Below are 24190 nucleotides of genomic sequence, written 5' to 3' on the forward strand. Positions count from 1 at the left end.
TATGAGGCAGAATTCATTCTTGGCAAGTGAACAAATTGAAAACTTCCTTCCCAGGCTTTCCAGAATCCCCCAGAGCCAGCTGTGCAGAAAAAGTTCAGTTTAATTCTTTCATCATTAAAGAAAATATGCACACAATGATGGCACGGAAAAGCAAGTGTCCTGTTATGGAAATTGAGGCATCCTAGGGGACACATCGTCCAGAGCAATTGATGTGAGCTATTCTCCTTCTGGGCTGTGTTTCCATTTGCAGAATGTAAGTCTCCTTGCATGAGAGGCAGATTTTCCTCTTCCATGCTGTTTCAGAAATCATTTGGTATTCTTCCTGTGGTGTGCTGTGAAACATGCGTGGAGGAGGCTGTTGATCTTAAACCATGAGTAAATCGGACTGGGAAAAGGAAAAACCCCATCACCCTCTTAAGGGATGCAGCCGTCACAAGACAGTGGCAAAAATTAATCCCAGCACAGGCCTTTTTTCCCCTCGCCACACAAAATATTCATAGTGTTTGTTCAGCTTCTTTTAGTCCTTGGTCCCGAATGCACAAATTCCTATGATGTTTAGTCCAGGTAGAGAAGCATAGTGAGCAATGAACGATAGGTGTTGCAAGTGAAAAGCTTTTTGTTGGCCTTCCTCTATAGGTGAGGAAAGCAGGGTTTAGGTTTAAGAAAGAAGGAGAAATGAGATTCAAACCCACACAGATGGGGAGCCTGTTAGTTTGATCATGGACTGCATTTGCTTCGGTTAATCTTTGAAGATATAAGGGTCCCCTTGGTATGAGGACTGAAGGGGAAGGACTCTGAACTCAAGTCCTGCCCTCAGCAGAATTGTGATATACCGCGATTTCTGGCAAGTGCTTGCTAGCTTGAGGTTTATATGCTATTCTTGCTGGGTTGCAATTCAAATTCTTTATTTAGAGGGTTTTGGGATGGGAGGGGCGATTGGGCAGGATCAGGAGTGCTCAGGCTTTATATAAGTGGGTCCCTGTGGACTCCAGTTAGAAGCTAAGGAATTAGCTGACTCTGGGCCCTCTGCATCTTGCTGCCTCATCTCCTCCCATTAGCTCTCTTAGCAATTGATCTTGTAAACTTTCTGAATCAGAGAAATTAAAGATGAAAAAAAGCCTATTAAGTGATCTTGCCCCAGCCCAGGACTACTCCCATGGGAGGGTTCTGGAGCATCTGGTTCACTTTAATTTTAATTTTCCCGGAGGGTCTGACCTCTTGCTCTTTCTCTAGGCAGATGTTCCCAAGCCAATGGCTGCAAGTATGAGCATCATTTCATAGGAGGCTGGTGCTGTGTGCCCAGGCTTCACGTGCCCATCTTTCCTCCCATTTCCCAGGCCCTAGAGGATTTCCAACTTGCCTGGGAAGTAGGCTGGGGTTTGGGTGGGAACCTTGTATAAAGGGTAGGTTAATGAGCTCTATCTATGAACATGAGCTTTCAATTTTACCTTTTTTTCCCCTTAGAGAGTTGATATATATCAGTGTCTACGCTTATAAAGTGGAATGAAGATCCCGGTGTGGTATGTGTGCTCTTACACTACCTAGCACTGCAGAAGCAGAGGCAGCTGGATCTCTGAGAGTTTGAGGCTAGCCTGGTCAACACAGTGAGTTTCAGACTACATAGAGAGACAATGTTAATAAAATGAAACGAAGGCTACATGATATAGCCTGGGTCAAGAACTGAAAACATCTGGGGGAAGATCAGGACGACATGGACACAATATGCTTGGTACTTCTTAGCCTGTGGTAGGAGTTCATTTTGTTGCCAGTTTGTGGGCTGGCCATGCACCCTCCATAGGTTCCTTCTTAGTGATAGAAGGGGGAGTCAGATGCTGGTCCAGAGTGGCTGATTAACACTCTCCTCTCTCCTTTCCTGAGGAGGACTGACAGACTGCAGATGCACCGTAGGATGAGCTACGAAGCTAAATCTGTCCGCTCTGGCTTTGAATTTGGAGCTATCATTTATTAGCTCTGGGGACTCAGACAAGTCATTTTCTTGTTTTAGCTGTTATCCCCTTGTTGGTAAAATGCACCCAAAACTACACATCTCTTGTCGGAATGTTGAACCTTTTGTCCCAAAATACAAATGAATGCCCCTGTTGTTGGCAAAAGATGGTATTATCAAGGTGGGCACCTCCAACAAACTTGTTCCTTCAATCTAGAGTGGAGGGAGGACCGTGTCAATAATCAAATCAATTACAGCAGGTAGTAAATAAGATGACCAACAAAGGCATCATTTGATCATAGGATGACTCATAAGATAGTGAAAAACTATTATATTATATTGGAGCAATGTTTACTGTCTTCTTTATGGGCTTCCCTGTGGGCACATCCTCTGCTCCCTAATACAGTTGTCTGATGGCATCCAGATACGTTTATAGAAATGGACTTAGATGTGGCAGATGCCTTTTCTTAATCCAGCCCCAGTCTTAACCTGAGATCTGTCAATGTAGACTCCAGGCTAGTATGTCTACACCATTATATTGTACCAGAATGCAGCCCCTAAAGGTCCTGAGGCAAAGACTGTGAAATTCTGGTTTTATTCTCTTTAGAGCTGAGATACAATTAAAAATGTTACCACAGTAATTGGCAACATCCATTAACTTGATGAGAATTGCCCAAAGCGACACATTTTCCCCCTTTTGCACATTATTAGTCTATAAATACACCTGGTTCTTTGCTCTTTCTTCTGTAGAACTTCCACAAACTGTCCTCCCCACCCTCCCAAGCTGTCTCCTTAATGCCCTTTGCCTTTTTAATTAACTCTCTGAGTATTTTCTGCACTTCCAGCCGGTACCACATAATCTTGGATCTAATTACATGTGGCCTTGTGGTTTATCTGAGAAGCAGCCTCCAAAGCTCAGCCCTGAGGGTAGTGGACTTAGTCCGCAGAGCCTTGTATGAGCTTCAGCTCTGTGTTAAGCCACTAAAGAATCTGCAGGGACTTAGCCTCCTGTGTGAACACATCTAGGTAATGGGAATGACAACGTCTGTGGAAACTAGGTAAGGATGTGGCTGCGATCTGCAGACAACCGGTGGCGTCTGCAGTAACTCCATTATCTACCCAGGTTTTGTTTTTTGTCTTCTGGTCCTTGATGAAGTGATGGGTACACATTCTTCAGATGGTGAGTGAGACCTCCAGTCCTCAGCAACAGGAAGTCTCGATTCTCTCTAATGCATTCAGTTGATGAAGGCAAAGATGAAACAAATGTGGGAGAATCCATAATGGTCAGTCATAAAGACTGGCAGTATGAAGGCTGGGACCCTCCAAGGTTTCATTTCTCCTGAGCTGTGAGGTATAGACATCAGAGACAAAGTATGCAAAGGATTCTTGGTCTCCTTCATCTTGTGCTTTCTGAGTCTTTGAACATATCTGTAATTCACTTCGGAAAGCTAACTCTTTGTGACAACGCAACAGTGCTGCCAGATGTTGAGGTGCTTGTCATAGTTTTCAAATGGTATGTGGTCCCTTAGTGCCATTTCCTATGTGAGTGTGAGCTTCTAGACATCTGGAACTTATTCTAACTCCTCTTGACATCCTCTACCCCTGACTTCCCTTTTTGGTATTGCATAAACGCAGGTACCCAATAGCTGAACGTAAGTGGGACAATTGTTCAGGTGATATGGTCTGCCTTGAAGGGATGTGGGATTGTGGTGATGAGGGTCACAGAGAGGTACCTCTTCTCCATCCAAATTCAGACATCATGACATTGTTGCCAATGTAAATGTCTCTCTTAGTCTTGAGTGTAAGAGTTGGTGACATTTCAGTGGACACTGGCTTAGTCTTGAGTTTGTGGTCTTGCTCCTTAGCACATCCCATGCAAGTGGTTGTGGGCGTTGACTAAATACTCGGCAGGGAGGGCTGCCTGATAAAGGATGCCATTCAGTACATCCCCAAGTCATTGCTGCTGGAGTCATACATGCTGCAGGTTGTGATGTTTTATATATTTTAAGTGCACATTCCATAAACTAAGTAACTATGTGTTTGTACACATGTCTATATATGGATTTGTACTTAAAACTTACTATCTATGCACACATATGTATTTGTAGTAAAAAAATTTTAAAAGTCTATTTTTCCTAAATTTCTGGCACAGTGCCCACAGTTTATCCAAGATAATTGTTTCGTTTCTGGAGTGACTTCTTGTACTTTCTGCCCAAATACCCTATTTAGCACACTATTTTCCAACATAGTGCCTTAGATCCCACTCCCCAATCCCCATGTTCTTCCTAATCTCAAGTTCTACACCTAAATCCCTATTCTGTCTGAGACCTTCCTGGTCTAACTTTACCCTCTCTGCATTCTCCTAATGTGTTACTCCAAAAACACCTTATAAAGAAACAGGACATGCTCAGGACAGATCATGAGATTGAAGACAGGATGCTCCAAGGGCTAGAAACAAAGATTCTGCTTGTTCTTTGCTTAAGTTCAGGGAATGTTGCAGTGGTTTAGGCCTATTTAATTGAAAGTGGTCTGTTTAATGAATGAACAGTTTGTCTATGAACCACAGGTCTTTGTAGACTTTGCCATTTAACACAATTTTACTTGGAAATATGAAAGTACTCACAGGAGTAACTTAGATTGTAACTACCCTATGTGTAAACAGACATATCATCTAGATCCTAAGGAGTACTCACCCATAGTAGGTACTCAGTTAAAAGCTTGCTGGCTGTATTCCTAAGAAAAAACTGCTTTAGTAGTCTATAGGAAAGTTCTTATGAATTTGTTACTGATATCCCAGTCCCGAGCTCCCACAGACCAAGGCTCAGTTTCTAACAATAGGTGGCGTACATCATTTTCCTGCTTCTGGGTTCACCGTGGTTCAACAGAGTTGAGCTTGCTTGTGGTTGGAAATGACCTCTCAATGTGTGATCTGTTCTGCATGTACTTCACTGGACTGAAGGATTTCTTTCTAACCCTCTAGAACTTGAAAAGATGTTAGATTAAATTAGATTAGATCATGATTATTTTTCCAACTGCTTCTCTGGTAGGATTTACATTATATTTTAACCCAGTATAAACCTTTGACTTTTTATAACCTTAGACAAATGGTTCATAAAAATAGTTAGCCTTTTTTTATGAGATCTAAACGGTATGTAAGTTGATGATTTTTATTTCATCTCATTTATCTTATGTAAAATTTAGTTATTTAACTATTTTTCATATATCTTTGGTTGTGAGCCTAGCCCTTAAGGGCTGAGCCATCTCTCCAGCCTTAATTTTTTTCTTAAAGGTATATAGTGTATATCGGACACGCCCCCGCAACCAGTCTCTCCTACCCTCCTTTTTATTTTTTCCTCTTTTCTGTCTATTTTATTATGCCATATAATTTTACCTATACTTTCACTTAACACACATGCAATCATATACACTGTATTATATGAAAAAATATATAATATATATTATATGCATATATATGATTGTGTATTTCTGAATTAAATCCAGGAATCACAAATGAGAAATAGTATTAGTTTCCTATTTTTCTAAAACTGATTGAAATTTCTTAACATTTGGGTGTAGTTACATTCACTTTTCCATAGACCATAGAACTTCCTTCTTTATGGCTGAAGAATTCCACACTCTTCTGATCCGTTCTTGTATTGTCAGGCACCTAAATTGGTCTCATAACTTTGCTATTGTGAATATAGTTTCAATGATATTGGTATATAATCAGATCTGTTAAAGACATTCAAGGTCTCTAGGTATTAGAAAACTATATTGCGTTTACATCTTCTGTCAGTATGTCAGTCATTAAGAAACAAACAACAGAAACTGTTAGTGTGGATGTAGGGAAAGGGACCTTCATTCTGTAAACTAGTCTAACATCTATATGGAGGTTTCTAAAAAAGTACCAAAAAAAAAAAGAAAAAGAAAAAAAGAAAACCCAAAACACCAAAGAACAACAACAACAAAAGCAAATAAATCTAACATATGACCCAGATCTGTCACTCTTGGGCATTTACACAAAGGACCTGAAATCAATAATTGAGTTTTAATTCCAGTTTAGTATATTTCAGATACTAGTGAACCTCAGCCAAATGGGAAATATAGAAATGCAGTTCTTGATAAAAAAGTAGGAAGTTGAGGGAACAATACACAGCTACCTGAGCGTCATGAGGAGGCCTTGCAGATACACTGAGTGACTTCATAGGGATGTGTTGTTATGGGATCTTTGGCCACAAAGAAAGAAGGAGAGAAGTCACAGTATGGAGGGAGGGAGAGAGGAGAAGGGAAAAGGAGGGAGGGAGTTAGAGAATGAGGGAGGGGAGATGGGGACAGAGACAGAGAGACAGAGAGAGAGGGAGAGAGAGAATATAGAACCCAGGACAATTCTTGTTCATGAAATACAGAAAAAAATAGAGTACTCTTCTTTCCTCCTAACTAAAAAATAGAAAAAAATCTTTCCTAAATTTAAAAATTTCAAGAAAAACCTCTCTAAGTGCCATATTACATTGTTGTGGTCCAATCCCAGAGTCTAGGGAGAGAATGTGTTTGCTGTAGACTGTGAGGGACTCTAGCCCTGATTTCTTTGGAACAGATGGAGGGCAGGTGCATACTATACCGGAGTGGGTGTCAGGGTCAGCACCTAAAACTCTGCTCATTTAGAGACTGATCAATGCAGGGGACCAATTGTGAACTCAGAGCGTCCACTTGCTGGCTGCAAGAGACCCGGGGATGCTGTTGCTCTGAAATTTTCACAGCGTGACCACATTTGTCAAGTGAATCACTAGGGGACTAGGTTTCACTGCTCCAATATTGCTTTGTTTATAAATGGGGAAATAGCAATATATTGATATAAAATGAAAGTTTTAGCCAGTTAACTGTTTAGAGATTAACTAAATGAATGAAATATGTTGTGTTACAGAATTGTTTTCAACATGTATTTGAAACATATTGTAGGCTGTTATTATGCATGTCTATTCATCCACTCGGTAAATAATAAATGTGGAACAAGATACGGTGTTGTGTACTAGTGAAAACCCATCATTTAATCAGGCATAGATGTTGTCTTTAAGGAGAGTATGATGCAGGAGAAAAACAAGAGGTGTATCAAACTGTCAGTAAAGTATGATTGTGCTTGAACCCAGGGATCCTTTTGACTTTTATATATTATAAAAGAATGTGTCCTTACACTTCTGAAAATCTCCATTGCCCATCTGGAAACAAACAAACCCAGAAAATTTCACTGTTGATCTCTAAGTTTTTTTAAAGATTGTGATAATGTGTTTTAAACCATATTCGTCCTGACCCATTAACCTATTAATTGCAATTATTATGACAGGGACAATTTCATAGTGAGCACTGCACAGTAAAAGATGTTGGTGTGCTTCTCCTTCTTCTGAGTATTTTACATATTTATTTTTATTCGTGTGTACCTATAGGGTTCCCCATGAGTGTGGGTGCATGTGCAGGTGTGTGCACATGTGTGTGTAGTCTGTAGAGACAAGAGAGATAACTTGAGTCATTCCTCATGAATAGCCCAACTTATTTGTCTTTTCTTGTTTGGTTGGGTTTGGAAAGAGGGTTAGAGTAGACTGGCAGTCTGGGGAGCTCAAGGATCCCCCTCTCTCTCCCTTCCCAGCACTGGGATTGCAATCATGTGTCACCATATCCAATTTTTTTTTACAAAGATTCTGGAGATCTACCATACTATGCTTAAGTAGGTGGTATGGGGACACTTTACCAACTGAGCCATCACACTATCCTGTTATCACCATCGTCGTAGTCATCGTTGTCGTCGTCGTCGTCGTCGTCGTCGTCGTCATCATCATCATCATCATCATCATCATCATCATCATCATCATCTCTGCCCATTGTTTAATTAAACACTTGAGGCATGGAGAAGATGAGGCACATTGTTCATGATCCCACAGTGACCTCAGCCTGGTTGACAACAGAATGGATGTCCTTACCTGCATCATTAATGCACAGAAGGAAGAGGTCTTCACAACTCAAAGCTGAGTTCTGGCCTCTAATGGGTGGTTCTTAACTCAGATCAGTGTTCCTGAAGGTAAGAGTCTTCACAATCATGAATCTTCTATGTACTTCCAAAGAATGAAAATTCTCAGACCTTATCTCAACCACCTGGGTAAGAAATGCTCCATATACACAAGCACCCTGTTTTAATGCTCAGAACACCAGTGCGTTCTATTGCTACACTTGCTGAGAGATTCAGGAAGGGAAGGCTATTGCATCTATTTAACGAAACCAGAATCCCCAGGGTAGGACCTGCGCTTTGGTGTTTAACGTTTTTTACACAGTCCCCCCAAGAAATTCTAATATAAAGTCAATGCAAAGAGCTTCCATGAGAAGTAGGTACTCAGATAAGTCATAAATGCAACAATGGAGCATACTGTACAATTCCTATTCCAACAAGAGAGCTTGGGGGAGGAGTCTGTGGTGTGTATTTGAGAGATAAACTCAGGCCTGACAGGTGACTACTCTGTAATAATATACATTACAAATGGGAAATATTTCAAATGTCTGATCGCAAAGCAAAAAAAAATATGCGTGGGGGGATGTGTGAGTGAGTTTATACATATGATAATTAACTTAATTTAAATAATTGTACATAGTGCACACATATCAAAACATTATATTGACCCCTATTCCTGTATGTAACTCTAATTTATCTGTGAAGATACTGTTCATAAATATTTTGTAATTTAAATGTCTAACTGATTAGCCAGTAAAGCCTGGGGATTCTCACCTTTTTGGTAGTTTGACTTTGGATTTCTCCCTCAATGTTCATTTCTTCGAATTCTTGGGAAATCTGTGTTCTGCAGTTCATATTCTCACAGAGAGAAAAACACCCAGGCTCTTGGCCCTACCACTCCTTCCTGACAGCCAAGTGTGCTGTGAAGAGGCTGGGACTAGAGTTCCAAATTGGAATCTAGGGCCACTCAGCACACACTCACTGTGTTTCTGGATGCGTACAAAGGCTGCTTTCTGATCTGTGGAACGAAGGGGCTGGATTAGACTGAGATGTTTCAAAGGTTGCTCTGTCCAGCTTTCCTGGGGACTGTCCTGTTGAGGCGAGCTGTCATGGATCCTGAGATGCTCCTGTCTGACCTACTTTGTGGGTCTGGACGTGAAGACTGTTCTCACAGAGGGTGCTGTTGCTAAAAATAAACAGGCAGCTTATGACCTCCTTGCAAGTCTTCGATCAGTCGTGTCTGAGTGTAGCTTCTAGGGGCTGAGTTCAGTGTCTTCCCTGGAGGTTTGGCTGTGTCTCAGTGGTTTCTCTTGTCCCAGTGTCCTTGGTCTTTTATCATTACTTGAAAAGGTTTAGGGGAACAATCACTCTTCTTCCCTTCAGTATCCCACGTGATCTTCGATGCCATCCTCAGGCTCATCAACTGTTATCAGATTAATGACAAATACCTCTAAAAAGAAACCTCCTCACACATGTCTAGGTTTTTGTTTTGCTTTTGAAATCTCCCCTTTCTTAGGATAAAGAGAGCAGCAGTAAACAAATCCCTGGAGCATGGAGAGCAAGCACTGGTTTGTCTGCAATGAGTTTGTCTAGAAACTAAAGGATGTTTGAGGTAGGGCCTTATGGAGGTTCTCTGGCTGAAATTGTTTTAATCAGCCATTCAATGAATATTTACTGATGATCTTCCCTGTGATAAACACTGTGATTTTATATGCTGATGGATTATTCCACAGTAATCTATGAGGTCAATGGACATGTCTGCTAGGGATACAAAGATGATATCGACCCACTGCAATGATCTTTTAATCCAAGGAGAACAATATTTTTTATTATTATAAGAGTTCTCATCAAAAGTCATTTTCAGATTTGTGATCAGATGAGGATCAGAGCTTGCCTCAACTGAACACCTTTGGCAGAGAGATTATTTTATCTGCTGCCTAGAAGACTGTCATAATTAGGCAGTTAACACATTAAAACAGAAGAAAAGGGAGAAAAGGCAGAAGGCTAGAGGGCAGGTTAGCCCATTTTGTTCCTCACATAAAAGAATAATTGCTAACATAGGATACTTCCCATGTACCACCAGTGATGGAGTATTTATTGCTTAGCCAATGCAGTCTCTGTGACTCTAGGAAACTAGTGTTGTGATCCTCCTAATTTATAACACATACATGTATAATGTTCTAGGGAGTTGGCAACCATGGGACAAACCCTTCTAGATGAAGACTGATGAGGCCTACTCAGAAAAATTAATTGTATCCAGTTGTGCATGTTACGTTTCAGTCTAGCCTCTTAGCAGAATAATTCATGGTTAAGGACCTGAACATTCCTCAGAAAGGGATTTTTTCACAGATTGTATATGATTGTAATATCCTAATTCTCTTTTGTTCTATGGAATTTTGTTTTAAGGTATCTTAATTAAAACCAGAAATATGGCATAGTTAAGCACAGTTGCTATCTATGGCTTGTTTACAGTATGAGAGCAATAACATGTTCTGGAACAGCCTTTGTTTACCACCTGATGCTCTGTAGCGATGTGCTAAGAGTTTTCGTCTGTGCAGTTCCAATGAGATGCTTAGATCTTTGCTCTGGTGCAGACACTACTGACAGGGAGTAAGTATGGTTTGATTTGGATCATTTCTAAAAATGGCTCTCTGCAGGCTCATGAGGTGAAGGCTTAGTTGGCAGCTGGTGGGCCTTTAATAGGTGAGTAAGGACTTGATAGCTGGATAGACTATTAAGATGTGGAGACTCGTTGGAGAAAGAAGTTCACGTAGAACATTCCTTGGGCTGGTATATTGTATCTTCAGACCCTTTCTCTCTGTCTCTGTTTCCCAGGCACCATGAGCTAAGAGGAACATCTCTACTATGTTTCTTTCACCATGATGCTCTGTCTCATAGGTGTATAGCAATGGAGCAATATCAACAGATTGAAACTATAAGTCAAAATCTTCCTTCAAGCTGTTTTTCTTGTCCTGTGACATAAAACTGACAAAGACAGAGCGTTACTTTTCTTGTGGCCTGATCTGTTCTGGATATTGGCTCGGTTCTGACATTAGTCCCAGAAGGTCAAGGAATTCGGATGCTGGTGATAGAAGAAATCTTAGGATCATTTGTTCACCTGGTTGACACATCTGGGTGAACATGCCTCTCATCCATCTCCCATTACCCATGGCATCCTCGAAGCTCCTTTTATCTATTGAGGACCTGTCCATTCTTAGACATGAAGAGTCAAGACATCTTACAAATATGCATTTCATCAACTCTTTTATCTCTCACTTCAAAAAAATCTCTTCTCTATTCCTCTATCATTTAATTGACTCACTTGCTCTTTTATTTATTTCTATCATTACTTTCTTATAAAATATTACCCGTATGAGTTACTTCTCATCTGTCTCAGTGGTCTAGAAACCAAAGGTGTCTAGACTTATGCAGGATATTTCTACAGTGCTACTTTATGTAGAATTTATATATGGGAATGGGGATATGTTGGCTAGAACATTGACTCTAAAATAAGTGGTCGAACTCAGACCTAGTCTCCATTAGGCAGATGCAGCAGTTCATGGGAGAAGCTAAGACCTGGCTCAAACCCACCAGCCTGGTCTAAGTCCCACTTTTGCTGCTTCTTAGCTGTATAACTTGAGACAAGTAGCTTAAGCTCTGAATTCCTGATTGGACTTTCTTTAAATAGAGGAAAGGATTGATTCTCAACAAATAGAGTAAGCAAAAGGGTTAAATGAGACCAGCGTGGGCTGGAGAGATGGCTCAGCCTTTAAGGCTAGGCTCACAACCAAAAATATAAGAGACCAGCGTTTCTTTGTAAGGCAGTGCCCACCACATGTGTGCTTTCAGATCTGTGAATTGTTATCATCCTGTGGCTCCAGGCGCATCAGTTAATCTCTCTTATATCCTCTTTACCACACGGGAAAATTAGATGAATGGTACTTTCTTTAAAAACTCATTTCAACGATTAATTAAGATAATGCTTATGAATGCCAAACACAATGCCTGATACTAGATGTTCTCTGCACTCATTAGCATTTGTCAGTGTTATCTTGTGCCTTTCCCCGTACATTTCCACCATAGCATCCCTTGCTCTCCCACTTGCCTCACCCCCAACAGACATTATCAGATGTATTCAATCGCTTTTTTTTTTTTTTTGGTTTGTGGTTGTCTTGTCTTATTAGCATATTATTCGCATAGTGTTTCCAGAAATGGACCTTGGGACCTTAATGCTAGAGACCCTATTGTATCTGTTGAGTGTCTGTTAATTTCCCTGGGACATGGCGTGGTTTAGAATAACCATAGTTTACAAGCGTCACAGCAACATTACTATTTGTACTAGGTGAGGAAAGGCAGATCCAAGGACTTTGTTTTGCCACCTGTGAGCAGGCGTGGTACAGAGTCCACGGAACAGCTGAGTGTGTCTAGTTAGAGAAGTGCCTTCCTCCTGGTGGTAGTTAGTTTTGTCTCTCATCAGAAGATGGTTCACAAAATCTAGAATCACTTTCTTGTCACAATTGCCAAGATGCTGCTTTATGTAGATGGTAGAAATGTTCAACAGTTCAGACGGCACAACAGAGAACCATGTAGTGTAGGTGTTGACTATGCTAAATTGAGAACCCGAAGACTAATGTTGACATTAAGGCAAAAATGACCACTGGCATTTTCTGCTGGATTTAGATCTGGGAGTCACAACTAAGATTGTTCTAAAGAACCTTATTTAGGAATGTGGAGTTTTACAGCATGGTTACTTGTACAAATCCTTTGGGTGCTTTAAAAACACCAATGTTGTGGTCCCACCTTCATAGATTTTGGCTTCACAGATCTAGGTCTGTTAGTTTCTGACCTCTACTACTGGTGTTTGTAAGCTTGTATGACTGTGGAGGCCAAGGTTCTAGCTAGAACACAGGAGGGCCTGTTTCGTAAATAGAGAAGGAGGGGCTGTTGGAGGGATGAGGGTGGGTGGACTTGTCACAGGAAGAAGGAGCACAGAAACAGGTAGAGGGAAACAGGCCATTGGAACTGCCCCGTAAGGAAAACTTGGCCATCTTTCAACTTCTGACTGGTTTTATGTGATGAATAAGTTCTCCATGCCTCAGTTTCTCTTCCAGCCAAGTAATGAAAAATAATAATGTACTCAGGTTCAAGATTTACTGTTCCAATCAAATGAGATAAATAAAACAAAAAGTAATGTATCAACAATTGTTAGAGAAAACTTCCCTTGAAATACTGCTTGACTGTTTAACTTTCTGGGGAAAAGAAGTTACAGAACTAAATGTTTTAGCTAACTGGAGTTAGGTTGTCTAAGACATGATTGTTGCATTTTAATCAACAAAAATATTTTAATTTTCTCTAATTTATATCATTTGCCACCCCGGTGTCATAAACTAAGAACATTAGGCATAAAGGCCTCCCACTTCTTTGTTCAGTGTCTTGAGCCCTTCACGTAGCTGTCAGGCCTCTAAATCATCTTTAATATGGTTACACCCCAGGGCTATTGGAAAACACAGGGACTTGTGATGTGGAAATTGAGTTTGGAGTTTTAGGGCTGTTTGCCATGTTCTCTATTTCTCTTACTGTCTAGGTATCTGTCCTTCTGTAAATGTTCTTCCTAACTTGCTTCACTTACATGCTGAAGCCTGGAAAGTCAGCAAACTGGCGTTGAGATGGTTTAAACTGGGAGTCACCTGGCTATGACAGAATGCAGCCACTGGCAACACCATCAGTGACTCTGTTTCTAGAAGTGCCATTGACGGGGACAGTCAACATTTCCTGTGAATCAGGGTGTACTAGAGACCTTGAGTGCTCTTGGGTACAGGGATGTTTTAGTGTGTTTCTTGGCACGTGCAGATGGATTTCTGAAACTCACACTGGCCTAGATATCTACTGCAGGAGAGGAGACCAATGCCCAGGTGGCCTTGAAAAGGATATAGAAAGAGTGCAGACTCTGACCTTATCTTCTTCAAGCTGCTGGCAAGGAAGTCTCAGGTTTCTCTCAACCGAGTAGCCAGGGGAATTTTGTCCCAGATACCATATTTTGAGTGTTTGCAGCCAAAAAGTTGTTGTTTGTAAACAAGGGAAGAAAGATTAGATGTGTTCAGATGATGGGGACAGACCTTGAAGCCAACAGAATAGGGAAAGAAAAAAGGTAGTGTTCTATGTGTAAGACATGGATAGAGCAATAGTACGGCTATTCAGGGGTGTCTTGGGTTGAAGATGCAGCTCAGCGATGGAATTCTCCCTATCAGTGAGCATGTGCAGAGATCCAGTTCAGTTCCTAGGATAAGGGGTGGGGGTGGGAGGTGTCAGGACTGAGAAGACACATGGTAGAGAAGGGAGACTCATGGTACAAAGTGGCAGGGATGGCTCAAGGACAGAGATTCAGGCTGGGATTCCTATGTCATGGGCTCTGCTTTTCAAGAGACTCACTGACACCACTGTAGGAGTCCTGCATTGCAACCACTGCAGGTGGCACTCTCTAAGACCAATCATACTTCTGGGGCTGCCAATGGTTGTACTGTGTCAGCCTCCAGCATGCAGGCTGGACCTGTTTCAGAGCTTAGACTGCTGAATAGCAGCCCAGATGTATATTGTTTTGCTGTCCCCTTTGCTTGGCCTTACTCAACCTGTCTCTCCCTTTCTCCCCAGGTCGGTGTCCGGATTGGATAAAGAAGCAGACCTGGTTCACATGGAAGTGAGGTCGGCAGATGGATGTGAGTGCTGGTGAGATCACACTATGCCCAGAGATCTGCCTGAGGTCACTCTCCAACCCTGATTTGATTTGCATTTTAATGACTTGGAAGATGAAAAGCCTCAAGGTCTATTACTGCCATATCTGTCCTTATTTCCCAGAGGAAAGAGACTTTCAGTCCCAAGGGAGACTGTTATTGACATAAACCCCCAGGAATAAATTTTCTGGAGATGTGAGTAGGTGTTATGTATTTTGCTGCCCCTGTTAGTGATTTCCTTAACACCTTTGGTGTAACTCGAACACTGGCCTCCAAAGCTCATCCAGGCATTTTATAACCACACACTAAACCACGGGGACCACTTGCTTTAACAAATGAGCCCTTTTGATAGATAGGCTTCCAGGAAAAATTAACAGCAGTTAGTCTGTTTATTGGATAAAAACTTAAATATAACCTACTATGTGCTAGACTTTGTTCTTGACCTTGGAGACACAGTGGTAAGACATGTTATCTGTGCAAACAAAAGGGTCAATTCTAACAGTGGACCCCAAAGAGTTCAAGTATATAACATTTGTATGGGTTCTTAATTTATTTGTTGAGAAGTTCATTTAAGTATACACTATATCGTATCTATTTTACCCATTCCCTCTTGATTTTCCTTAAATTCCTTCTTAACAAATCCCCTCCTCAATTTCATGCCTTTTTTTCTTAACATTTTTAAACTACTAAATCAACTTGGTGTGTGTGTGTGTGTGTGTGTGTGTGTGTGTGGTGACCCACTGGAGCATGAGTGATATACCAATGATCACACCCCTAAAGAGAATAATTATCTTCCCCAAGCATCTATCAGCTATCAGAAACTCCTCAATAAGAACCGGAGCTTTGGGAACTCCCAAATCCCACCATGAAAGAGGAGGCAGCAAACATGCAGGAACTTAAAAACAGGAGAGAGTGTCATGAAATGCTGTCTTCATACATGACATGGCTGTTTACATGCATGCACTCACAGGAGATACAGTCATACTCCTAAGATTTGAAAAAGATCAAGACAGACAAACCACAATGGTCTTTGTAACTTGTATAGCTGCCCAAATCCCACTGAATTTGTGTCAAGTCAATTATTATAGCAACTGTAACATTTATGGCTCTAGAGACAGATGAGTGGTCTTCCGGAGACCATAGTCAGATTCTCGGCACCTACATTATAGCTCACAACTTTCTGTAACTCCAGTTCCTTGAAATCGAATTCTCTCTTCTGGCCTCTGAGGAATTCCACACAAATGACACACATAAATAACACACACATAAAAATAAATCTGAAAATGCTTTAATAAAAACCATAATATTTAGCTTCTCAGAATTTAACCATTTATAGAGCTATATTTTCAAAGGAAAAATAAAGTCAAGGTAGATGAAAATATATTTCATCCTAATGTATGCAATCTTCTAGGTAAGAAACAGACACAAACAATCTAATAGAAACACAGCAGAACAAGCCCCTGCCTGGAAGAAGACTATTAACATCTCTGTGCTTCAGTGTTCTCTGGAACAGAATACTGTCTGTTTCCTGTTCACCTCAGATGGTTCTTGGACGGCCAAATAGCAGCAGAATATAGTAGAAGCCAGGCGAGGTATAAAACTTGTAAGCATAGCCTACTTTGACCTTCTGTGTCTACAGATTACATTAGGAAACAGTGAATGTGCTTTCTGCCTCATTTAGAAATTAGTTGACCTTGCTCAGAGTTCTTAGCCTTTCTTTGAAACCTCATCTCTTGCTTTATAGAGTTTTAATCAATTTGTTAACACGGGTCTCATGGTTGAGCAAAATTGACGGTAAAGCAGAGTTCAGCACAGCAACCAACCAAACAACAAACCTAGCAATGACGCAGAGAGCTTCATGCCATCCTGGGCTCTTCTTCACTGAGAATTACCAAGCACGATCCATACGGGATCTTAGGGGGTCTTGTGGGGACACAAAATGATTCTGCTCATCTCTTTAACATGGCGTAAGGTGAGCCACCTTCCTAGGTGGGGTTTCCGATCCAGAAGATTGATCAGGCTTAACAAGAATGTTAGGTCTCACTCAGATCAGAGAGTCTATTCTCTTGACCAGAAGGAACTTTTCCTATTTGGCTTTCATTAATACTTTAACATCTCCCATCTGAAGAGGTAAGCCTAGCGTATGTTATGGAATTAGGGTGGTGGCCTACTGGTTTCTTCCAGCCAATGTGGGGGGACATTGGATTTTAGATGGTTGAGTTTTAGCCTCAATGCACCTAAAAGACCCCAAAATGTAACAGTAGTTTCATTTGTATACGGATATATAGGGAGGAAAAGAAAGGAAATTAGGCTTTGAAAACTTCCATTGACTTGGAAAGAGATATGGGGGGAGAGGCAAATGCAGAAATTATTAGCTTAGCAGTTCTTAACAGCATCCCATGCAGACATAAGTAATCAAATGGGCTGGGCTCACTAAGTCAGCTTATCAGTCCATCAGACTAAACTCCGAACACTAGGAACATAGATCACCGTCTCTTAAAATATCTCAGCTCATAGCTCCATCACCCTTTAGAAATTCAGAGACCACAAGGAAGAAGAGAGGGAGTTATGTTACCTGGTCTGCAGACTGAGAGCCTTTGCCTCAGTTAGAGTAGGTACAGTAAAACTGCACTTTGGGTATTAACAGTGCAAATTCATCTTTGTATCAAAAAGTTTAGAATTGTTTGTAAGAAGTAGGAGCGAGTATTCCTCAACTTGAATCGTTTTATCAGTTGTCAACATACGCTAACATGCCTGGCTCTGAACTGGAATTTGGGTTCTCATTTTCCTGCTGTGTTTTGAGTGTGTAGTATTTAGAATGACAAACTCTTATTAAAATTCCTTAGGTTAGGACCCAAGTTCTGCCATTAGCCTCATGTCTCAGCTGTGGAACGTAGGGAAATCTTTGGATCAGCTGGCAACTTAATGAGGACATTAATCACCCTGGGATGTTGTATTGAGAATGACAGTTCCTTATTGTAATATTGCAAGACTTAGTAAGTTAATGCACATGGCCCTAAAAGATTCACAACTGATACCGAGGACACCAAAATGCTGTTCTTGCTATCTTTATCACCACCCCCATCACCGCCTCAGTCTTCATCACCACCATTGTCACCATGGCCAGCATCGGCACCACCTCTACCACTATAATGGTGGATTATTTCATATGAAGCAGACATAGCTCTCAATGAAGTCAGCCCAGGTTGCCATGATGTTTGAATGCTTGTAACTTTGTCAGGCTGTTTCCTGTGTCATAAGAAGCCAGAGATTCCTGGACTTTTCCTTTATCTGAAGTTTCACCAAACCTTGAAAGTCTGAAGCCCAATGGAAGGGATGGGAACTCCATGTTTTTGTTTGCATTTTAGTATCCACCTGCACCTCTGGTGTTAAATTAGGCTCTTCCATCAATGTCACATCCTTGATTTGCACTTCATGTAAATAGGTTCGCTCCACTTTCCAGTCAAGGACAAATGGTATTAGAGAAGCTAAAGAAGTTTTCAGAATCCCCTTGAATCTGCTCATTTTTATGTGTTTGCATCTGAGAGTAATACTGTTATTTAAAATAAACAGCTCCTGGGTATTTCTCAAGAACAGACCCAAAGAGCTGAATTAGCTTTTTGTTCAAATTTTTAATTCACTTTTCAACTTCTGACAATATGCATGTTACCCAGAGGGATGGAAGTTGAGTGAATCGTGGAAAGTTCTTTTCTCCGAGGTAGCAAGAGGCCCGATGTCTAGGAAGTTTGAGTATTTAGTAATCACAAAGGCAAAGTGTAATCACAAGTCAGTATGTAATTCAGCATAACGAAAATGTATAGGCTTTTAATAGAATTCAATTTTGTTTAAGTACCGCTTGCTGTGGTTTTATAAAGCCAGCTGAACAGAGAAGATGCTTCAAGCGGTAGTTCTGCAAGTATAGGGGCACAGCTCTTTCAGAAAAGCTTGATGAGCCCCAAACTAGACTGTACTGTGGAGTTTCTCAGTATGGAGAAACGTGCCTTGCTGAATATGATAAGTTAAAAGCGTCCTCCTTGAGCCCGTACAGCTCCTGGCATGAATGCAGCTCCCTCAGAATGAAATGAGGCTCTCAGGGTGTTAGACTGTCTCTCTGTCCAAATTCCGGGATGCTCGTGCACAAATCTCGAGGCATGTTCATTTGTGAATATGCTGCCTCTGTCATTGGCCTGGGAATCACTTGAGAAGACTGAACTCCTATTTTCTGTTTCCCAGAATAGCATAGAGTATCTGACACCTGCAGCTTCCTGTGCACTGTGGTCGAATACCAAAGAAATGAGGCAGCCCAACTAAGGCAGCCCTTCACACCAAGAGAAACTATGTGCTGTAGGTGAGGATGCCTAGAGGCTGTCTCATCCCGGGATAGCAAAGGCCATTCTGAAGCATCCCGCTAAAAGAGTACAGATACTTGGAAACCGGGCCAGATATCTCAGAGGCACCTAGCAGATCCTTCTATTTATGGGACCAAGGACTTTTTTTTTTTTTTTTTTGACTGCGACCTTTGGTTCTGTAAATGGAGCAGTCACCAAACCAGCTCTTAGAAATGCATGACATAGGTGTTTTTAGAGTGAGAAACACATTAGCCCTAAGTATCCACCAGTTGGAAAATCACTACCTGATCTTCTGTGGTGACCTAAAGGAGGTCTTCTCGAGGTTAACCTCTGTAGTTTTCTTTTTCACTTGGGGGTGTTTCAAGTAAAGAACAGAAAATTTAATCTCAGTAATAATGGTAACACACAGTCAGTCCTCCAGCAGACAGTTTGGCAGTATGGGTCAGCGGTCAAGCCCAGATGAATTTTTCTCATTTTCTAGGGTTCCCTCTTCACACCGCATAGTCTCCTGTCCACAAGCTAACCTCAAAAGTCACTTCCCTCTTTTTTTCCTCATTTATTTTTTCCATCTTGGGCATATTCTTTGCTTTGTTCCCAAGCCTGGCACTTAAAGGGTGTCCATATCAGCATCAACTCAGGCTGACTTTCCAGTCAACACAAAGTTTTCCTTCCTGAGAGCGAAGTCAGTGTTACTTGGTACTGATTGAGTGCTAGAAGGATGCTCTCAACTAAAGCGTCTTTCCTTTTCCTTCACAGTAGAAATGGCACTGAGCGGCTTTTCAAAACGTATTCCACCATATGTTGAGTGTTTCGTCCATATTATAATGAATCCTGGTGACAATCTCTCTTTAGCCCTCCCTGATGTGATGTGGTTGTTACAATTAATGCAGGATTGGGATTGCCTTGCCCTCAAGTGCCACACTGTGACCATTAATCTTGATCTGAGTCTCTTCCTAGTGGCCAGGTTATTAACAGCTTGTTTCGGGATTTCAATGTGTATGATACATACCCTTCTGGGTTCCGTCATAGAGCTTTGACATGTAGTCATATTTATGCTCATCTGGATGCTCCTCTGATATACTTGCAGCTTGAGATCTATTAGAAATATGAAGCCTGAAACGAATGGTATTTCTGCTCAGCCTTGACACCCAAAGGTCCTCCTGTGACTGTCCCTCATTTCTGATTGGTAGCCTGGACAGCCCTCCCCACACTGAGTCCTCATCAGGCCGTGGCCACAGTGGCACTCAGGACTGTAGCTCTAAGTTTTGGAAAATCAAAGCATTGGGACTCCCAGCCCACGAGTCTGGCTCAAGACTGCAAGGACTCTTAATGTGAAGTGACTTTCAGCAGCTCATGTAAGTGCTGGTGTCTTGTTAAATGGAACCTGTCATCCCATGCAGCCCACTGGCTGAGCAGAGTCAGAGCCAAGCAGTAGGATGAGTTTGGCAGCGGTTCCCACTTGTCATGGGCCAAGGTTTGAGTAGGTGTTGATTTTGTTTGGGGTGGCCTTGAAAAGACTTGATTCTTCTTTCAGAGTGTTCGAATGCAAAAAAGCAGAGTCAATAGCCAGGGAAGACTGAACCCTGCGATGTGTGTAAGCAAGTGTCCCTCCCACATGTACCTCTGATTAGCAGAGTGAAGAGCTTTTGGAGACACTGACTGACAAGGACACGGGTTTTCAGCCCTGTGTTTGCAATTCCTTTACATGTGTTTACTGCAGCCTTCTGCTGCGTTTTGGTGCTTTAGTCAAGAAACAAATTGGTAAGCTCACACATATTCAAACATGTCCCTGGTGGGCAGACACTGTGCTCCGAAGCCTGGGATCCTCACCTTTCCCTCTGCTCTGGGCAAGACAGGGAAAGCCAGGTCACTCTTGACGTCACACATGAACAAAAGCAAAAGAGAAGACATAGTCAGTGCATAGTCACAAGCGCTGGAAAGACTGACCTAACTGCGTGGTCAGGGTCCGGGGGTAAAGGAACATGTCTCCCTCGTGAGATAGACATGGATAAATGAAAGGGCTCAGGTCGGGTGAAAGCCACTCTTGGGTCTTCTTTGGACTGTGGTCTTGTTTGCTTAGCCACATAGTGTTATCCTGTACTAGGGTTGACATTCAAATGGTCTATAAGAAACTTAAAAAAAATCAGAATATTTTGCATTAAAAATAAGCTAGCAGTATTAAGAAATCCAGAAGGTCTCAAACCAGCTTGTCTATAATGAACTAGAGCCAATTTTTGGGGGGGAAAGGGTCTCATGAAGGCCCAGGGCAATCTTGAACTTGTGATTTTCGGCCTTCCCTGACTGAATACCTGAGATTAATGGGACTTAACTACCAGGCTAGAGTCTACTTACGGTGTGTTGATAATTTAAGACAACAAACAAAAAGACCATTGGTAATTTTAACATTGAAGGGAAATTAAATAGGACAGAAAATAAATAAGATTCTCAACTTAAATGGTTTTAAAGCAATCTTCTTTTCATTTTGACCACTTATTTCCTAATTTCACAAAACAAACAGTAACCGTGTTTAGGGCACTTCATGTCATTTCATCACAAAGACTCACTTGTAGTTTTTCCTGAAGGAACAGGAAATGGAATACATTGTTTTCCAGGATGACTCTTTAGTTCTGCACTGAACGTCAGAGGTTTGGCTGCTGTAATTTTGCTGTAACTACAAATAGTTACACAAGTTGTATGCAAGTAGTTAAGTGAATGTATTCTTGCTGCAAACAGAGTAAAGATGCATATGATGCAAAAAAAATCACAGGCGTTACTAAAATATTATATAATAATTTAAGCCCACCCCATTCCTAAAGTACTCGTATCTAATCTTTATATAAGGCCCTTAAAACTTTCGTCTGTGTAATTGTAGCACAGACCTGTGTAGAGAAGGACGGAGTTTTAAGCCATCCACAAGCCATACTTGTACACAATGGGAAACATAGTTTCAAAACGTGGTAGAGCGGTGCATCATGAGTTGTCTCTGGATGCATAGGTACCTGCCACATCTTGTAATAACAGCATGGTACTCCGTCATGTGCATATATCTTAGCTGCTTCAAATGCTCCTTAATTCCTGGACAGTTAGCCTATTTCCAATTTTGCATTGCTGCGAATAATGTCACAGTGAACATTCCCGCCTTTCCTCTTTGTGGAAATATATGAGCCTTTCTATAGAAACGTTCCTTGAATTAAAATTACTGGCAAAAAAAATATGTGCATGTAAATTTCTGAAAGCTTCTTCAAGTCTTTTCTTCCAGAAGCTAAATGGATTTATTCTTTTACCAGACGTAAATGAGATTAACTCTTTCTCTGCTCTCTCGGTGAACCTAAGTATTACCCTCATTTCGGGAGGTAGTGTCTTCAATTTTTGTGTACAAGAAAGTAAAATCTCATTATTATTTAAATTAATATTAGGCTGGGATTCTCCACAACTTTGTGGGCTGCAAGGGTCTTGGCTGGTCATTTACCTTGCTGCTAAATGTTACCTTGCCCCCCCTTTTTTTTAGACGCTCACTACCTCACCTGCAGAATCCAAGAATGTACTGAGACAACTCGGAGTGGCCCCTTTGCCCGCTCCATTGACATCAGTTCCCTGGTCGTCCAGGATGAATACATCTTCATTCAGGTGAGCGTTATTAGCACAGTCAACAGTGGGAAGGGAGACAAGTGAGGTTGACTGCCTGCTTCAAGTGAGGATGGAGTTCCTGGCAATGTCTAGATGTGACGCAGAGACACTGTCCTTCACTCACTTTGTGGTTCCAGGCCCTAGGGATACTCCAGACGTCTCCTGCCCTCTGAAGGTTTTATGGGTCAGTGTCTGTCCTGGGGATTTTACTTACCAGGGGATTCTTCAGTTGGATTGCCATGTCAGGATAACAGAGCTGTTGAGATAATTGGGCTTTGGGGTTTGAGGTTATTTAGAGTCAAATGTCTAATGGGCTTTGACTTTAAGTAATTTATCAAAGCCATGCTCTATTTCTGTCCAAAGTGGCTTCTCTGACTAAGACATGAAATCCTGCAATGAATTAGACATTGCCAGGATCCGCTTTCTGGAAAAGGCTAAAACTTGCTCAATTGTCCATCCCCCTCCCAGCGCTGGTCACTTTTTAGAATGTCCAGCTTTCAAGTCCTTTCCTGCTAGAAATCGACTGTTAGAGGAAACTAAATGAATCTTTATGTGTTGAGTTTGCAGTGTCTACTGTGTAGTTCAAGGAGATACAAAGTTGGTGGAAAATGTGGAAAAGTAAAGTGCACATTCCAGAGGAAGAGAGAGAGAGAGGGACAGGTAGGTAGATGATAGAAGATACATAGGTAGATAGGTAGGTAGGTAGGTAGATAGATAGATAGATAGATACATAGATACATAGATACATAGATACATAGATAGATAGATACATAGATACATAGATACATAGATACATAGATACATAGATACATAGATACATAGATACATAGATACATAGATATATAGATACATAGATAGATACATAGATACATGGATAAATAGATACATAGACAAATAGATACATAGATAGATACATAGATCAATAGATTCATAGAAAGATGGGTACATAGATTCATAGAAGATAGACAGATAAACAGATGTAGATAGATGATAGATTGATATATCAACCTTGACATTTGATGACAACCTTTAGTTTCCCAATCTACTTTTCCATTGTCTACATTTTGTCAGTTGTTTGGCAAATGGTTCCCCAAAGGAAACTTGAATTTTACCACTACCCTGGATTTGCTCCCGAATGAATTTCTTCTTTGTCTGCTCCTTAGCTTTTCCAGTCCAGATCAATCGCATCTCCTCTGTGAGGGTACACGTTGCCCTCCAGTGCACCTTAAAGCTCGAGGTTACATTTTTCTAACTCATGGCTTATCAGAGCCATCCCTTGTCAGGCGTGAACAGATTCTTCTCCTTTCCAATCGAATATTACACTTCAGGGGTAAGAACAATATTTTAAATTCTTCTTTTGTCTCTCTCCTTTGGTCAGACAAATTTGCAATGCAAGTAGAATGTTCATTGAGTATATATTGCGCTGATGGAAACCCAGGAGAAATAGCCTGCCATCCAAAACCCACTTTAAAGAGAGAGTGGAAGAAGTCAACTTCTCAGGATTGATTCTCTGTGTTATGGTCTATCAACAGGTTCGTCATTATCTCAT

The 24190-nt window shown here is 41.2% G+C and overlaps 1 protein-coding gene across 1 annotated transcript in view; it reads left to right on the plus strand.

The window, feature by feature from the left end:
* Sorcs3 (sortilin-related VPS10 domain containing receptor 3) overlaps positions 1-24190 on the plus strand; it is a 618610-nt gene that overhangs the window by 432461 nt on the left and 161959 nt on the right. The window contains 2 exon segments of the mRNA NM_001106367.3: positions 14586-14650; positions 22523-22641. Of these exon segments, the coding sequence (NP_001099837.2) occupies positions 14586-14650; positions 22523-22641 (184 nt within the window).

Source organism: Rattus norvegicus, chromosome 1 (assembly GCF_021556685.1).
Source record: "Rattus norvegicus strain SHRSP/BbbUtx chromosome 1, alternate assembly SHRSP_T2T, whole genome shotgun sequence".
Classification (NCBI taxonomy): domain Eukaryota; kingdom Metazoa; phylum Chordata; class Mammalia; order Rodentia; family Muridae; genus Rattus; species Rattus norvegicus.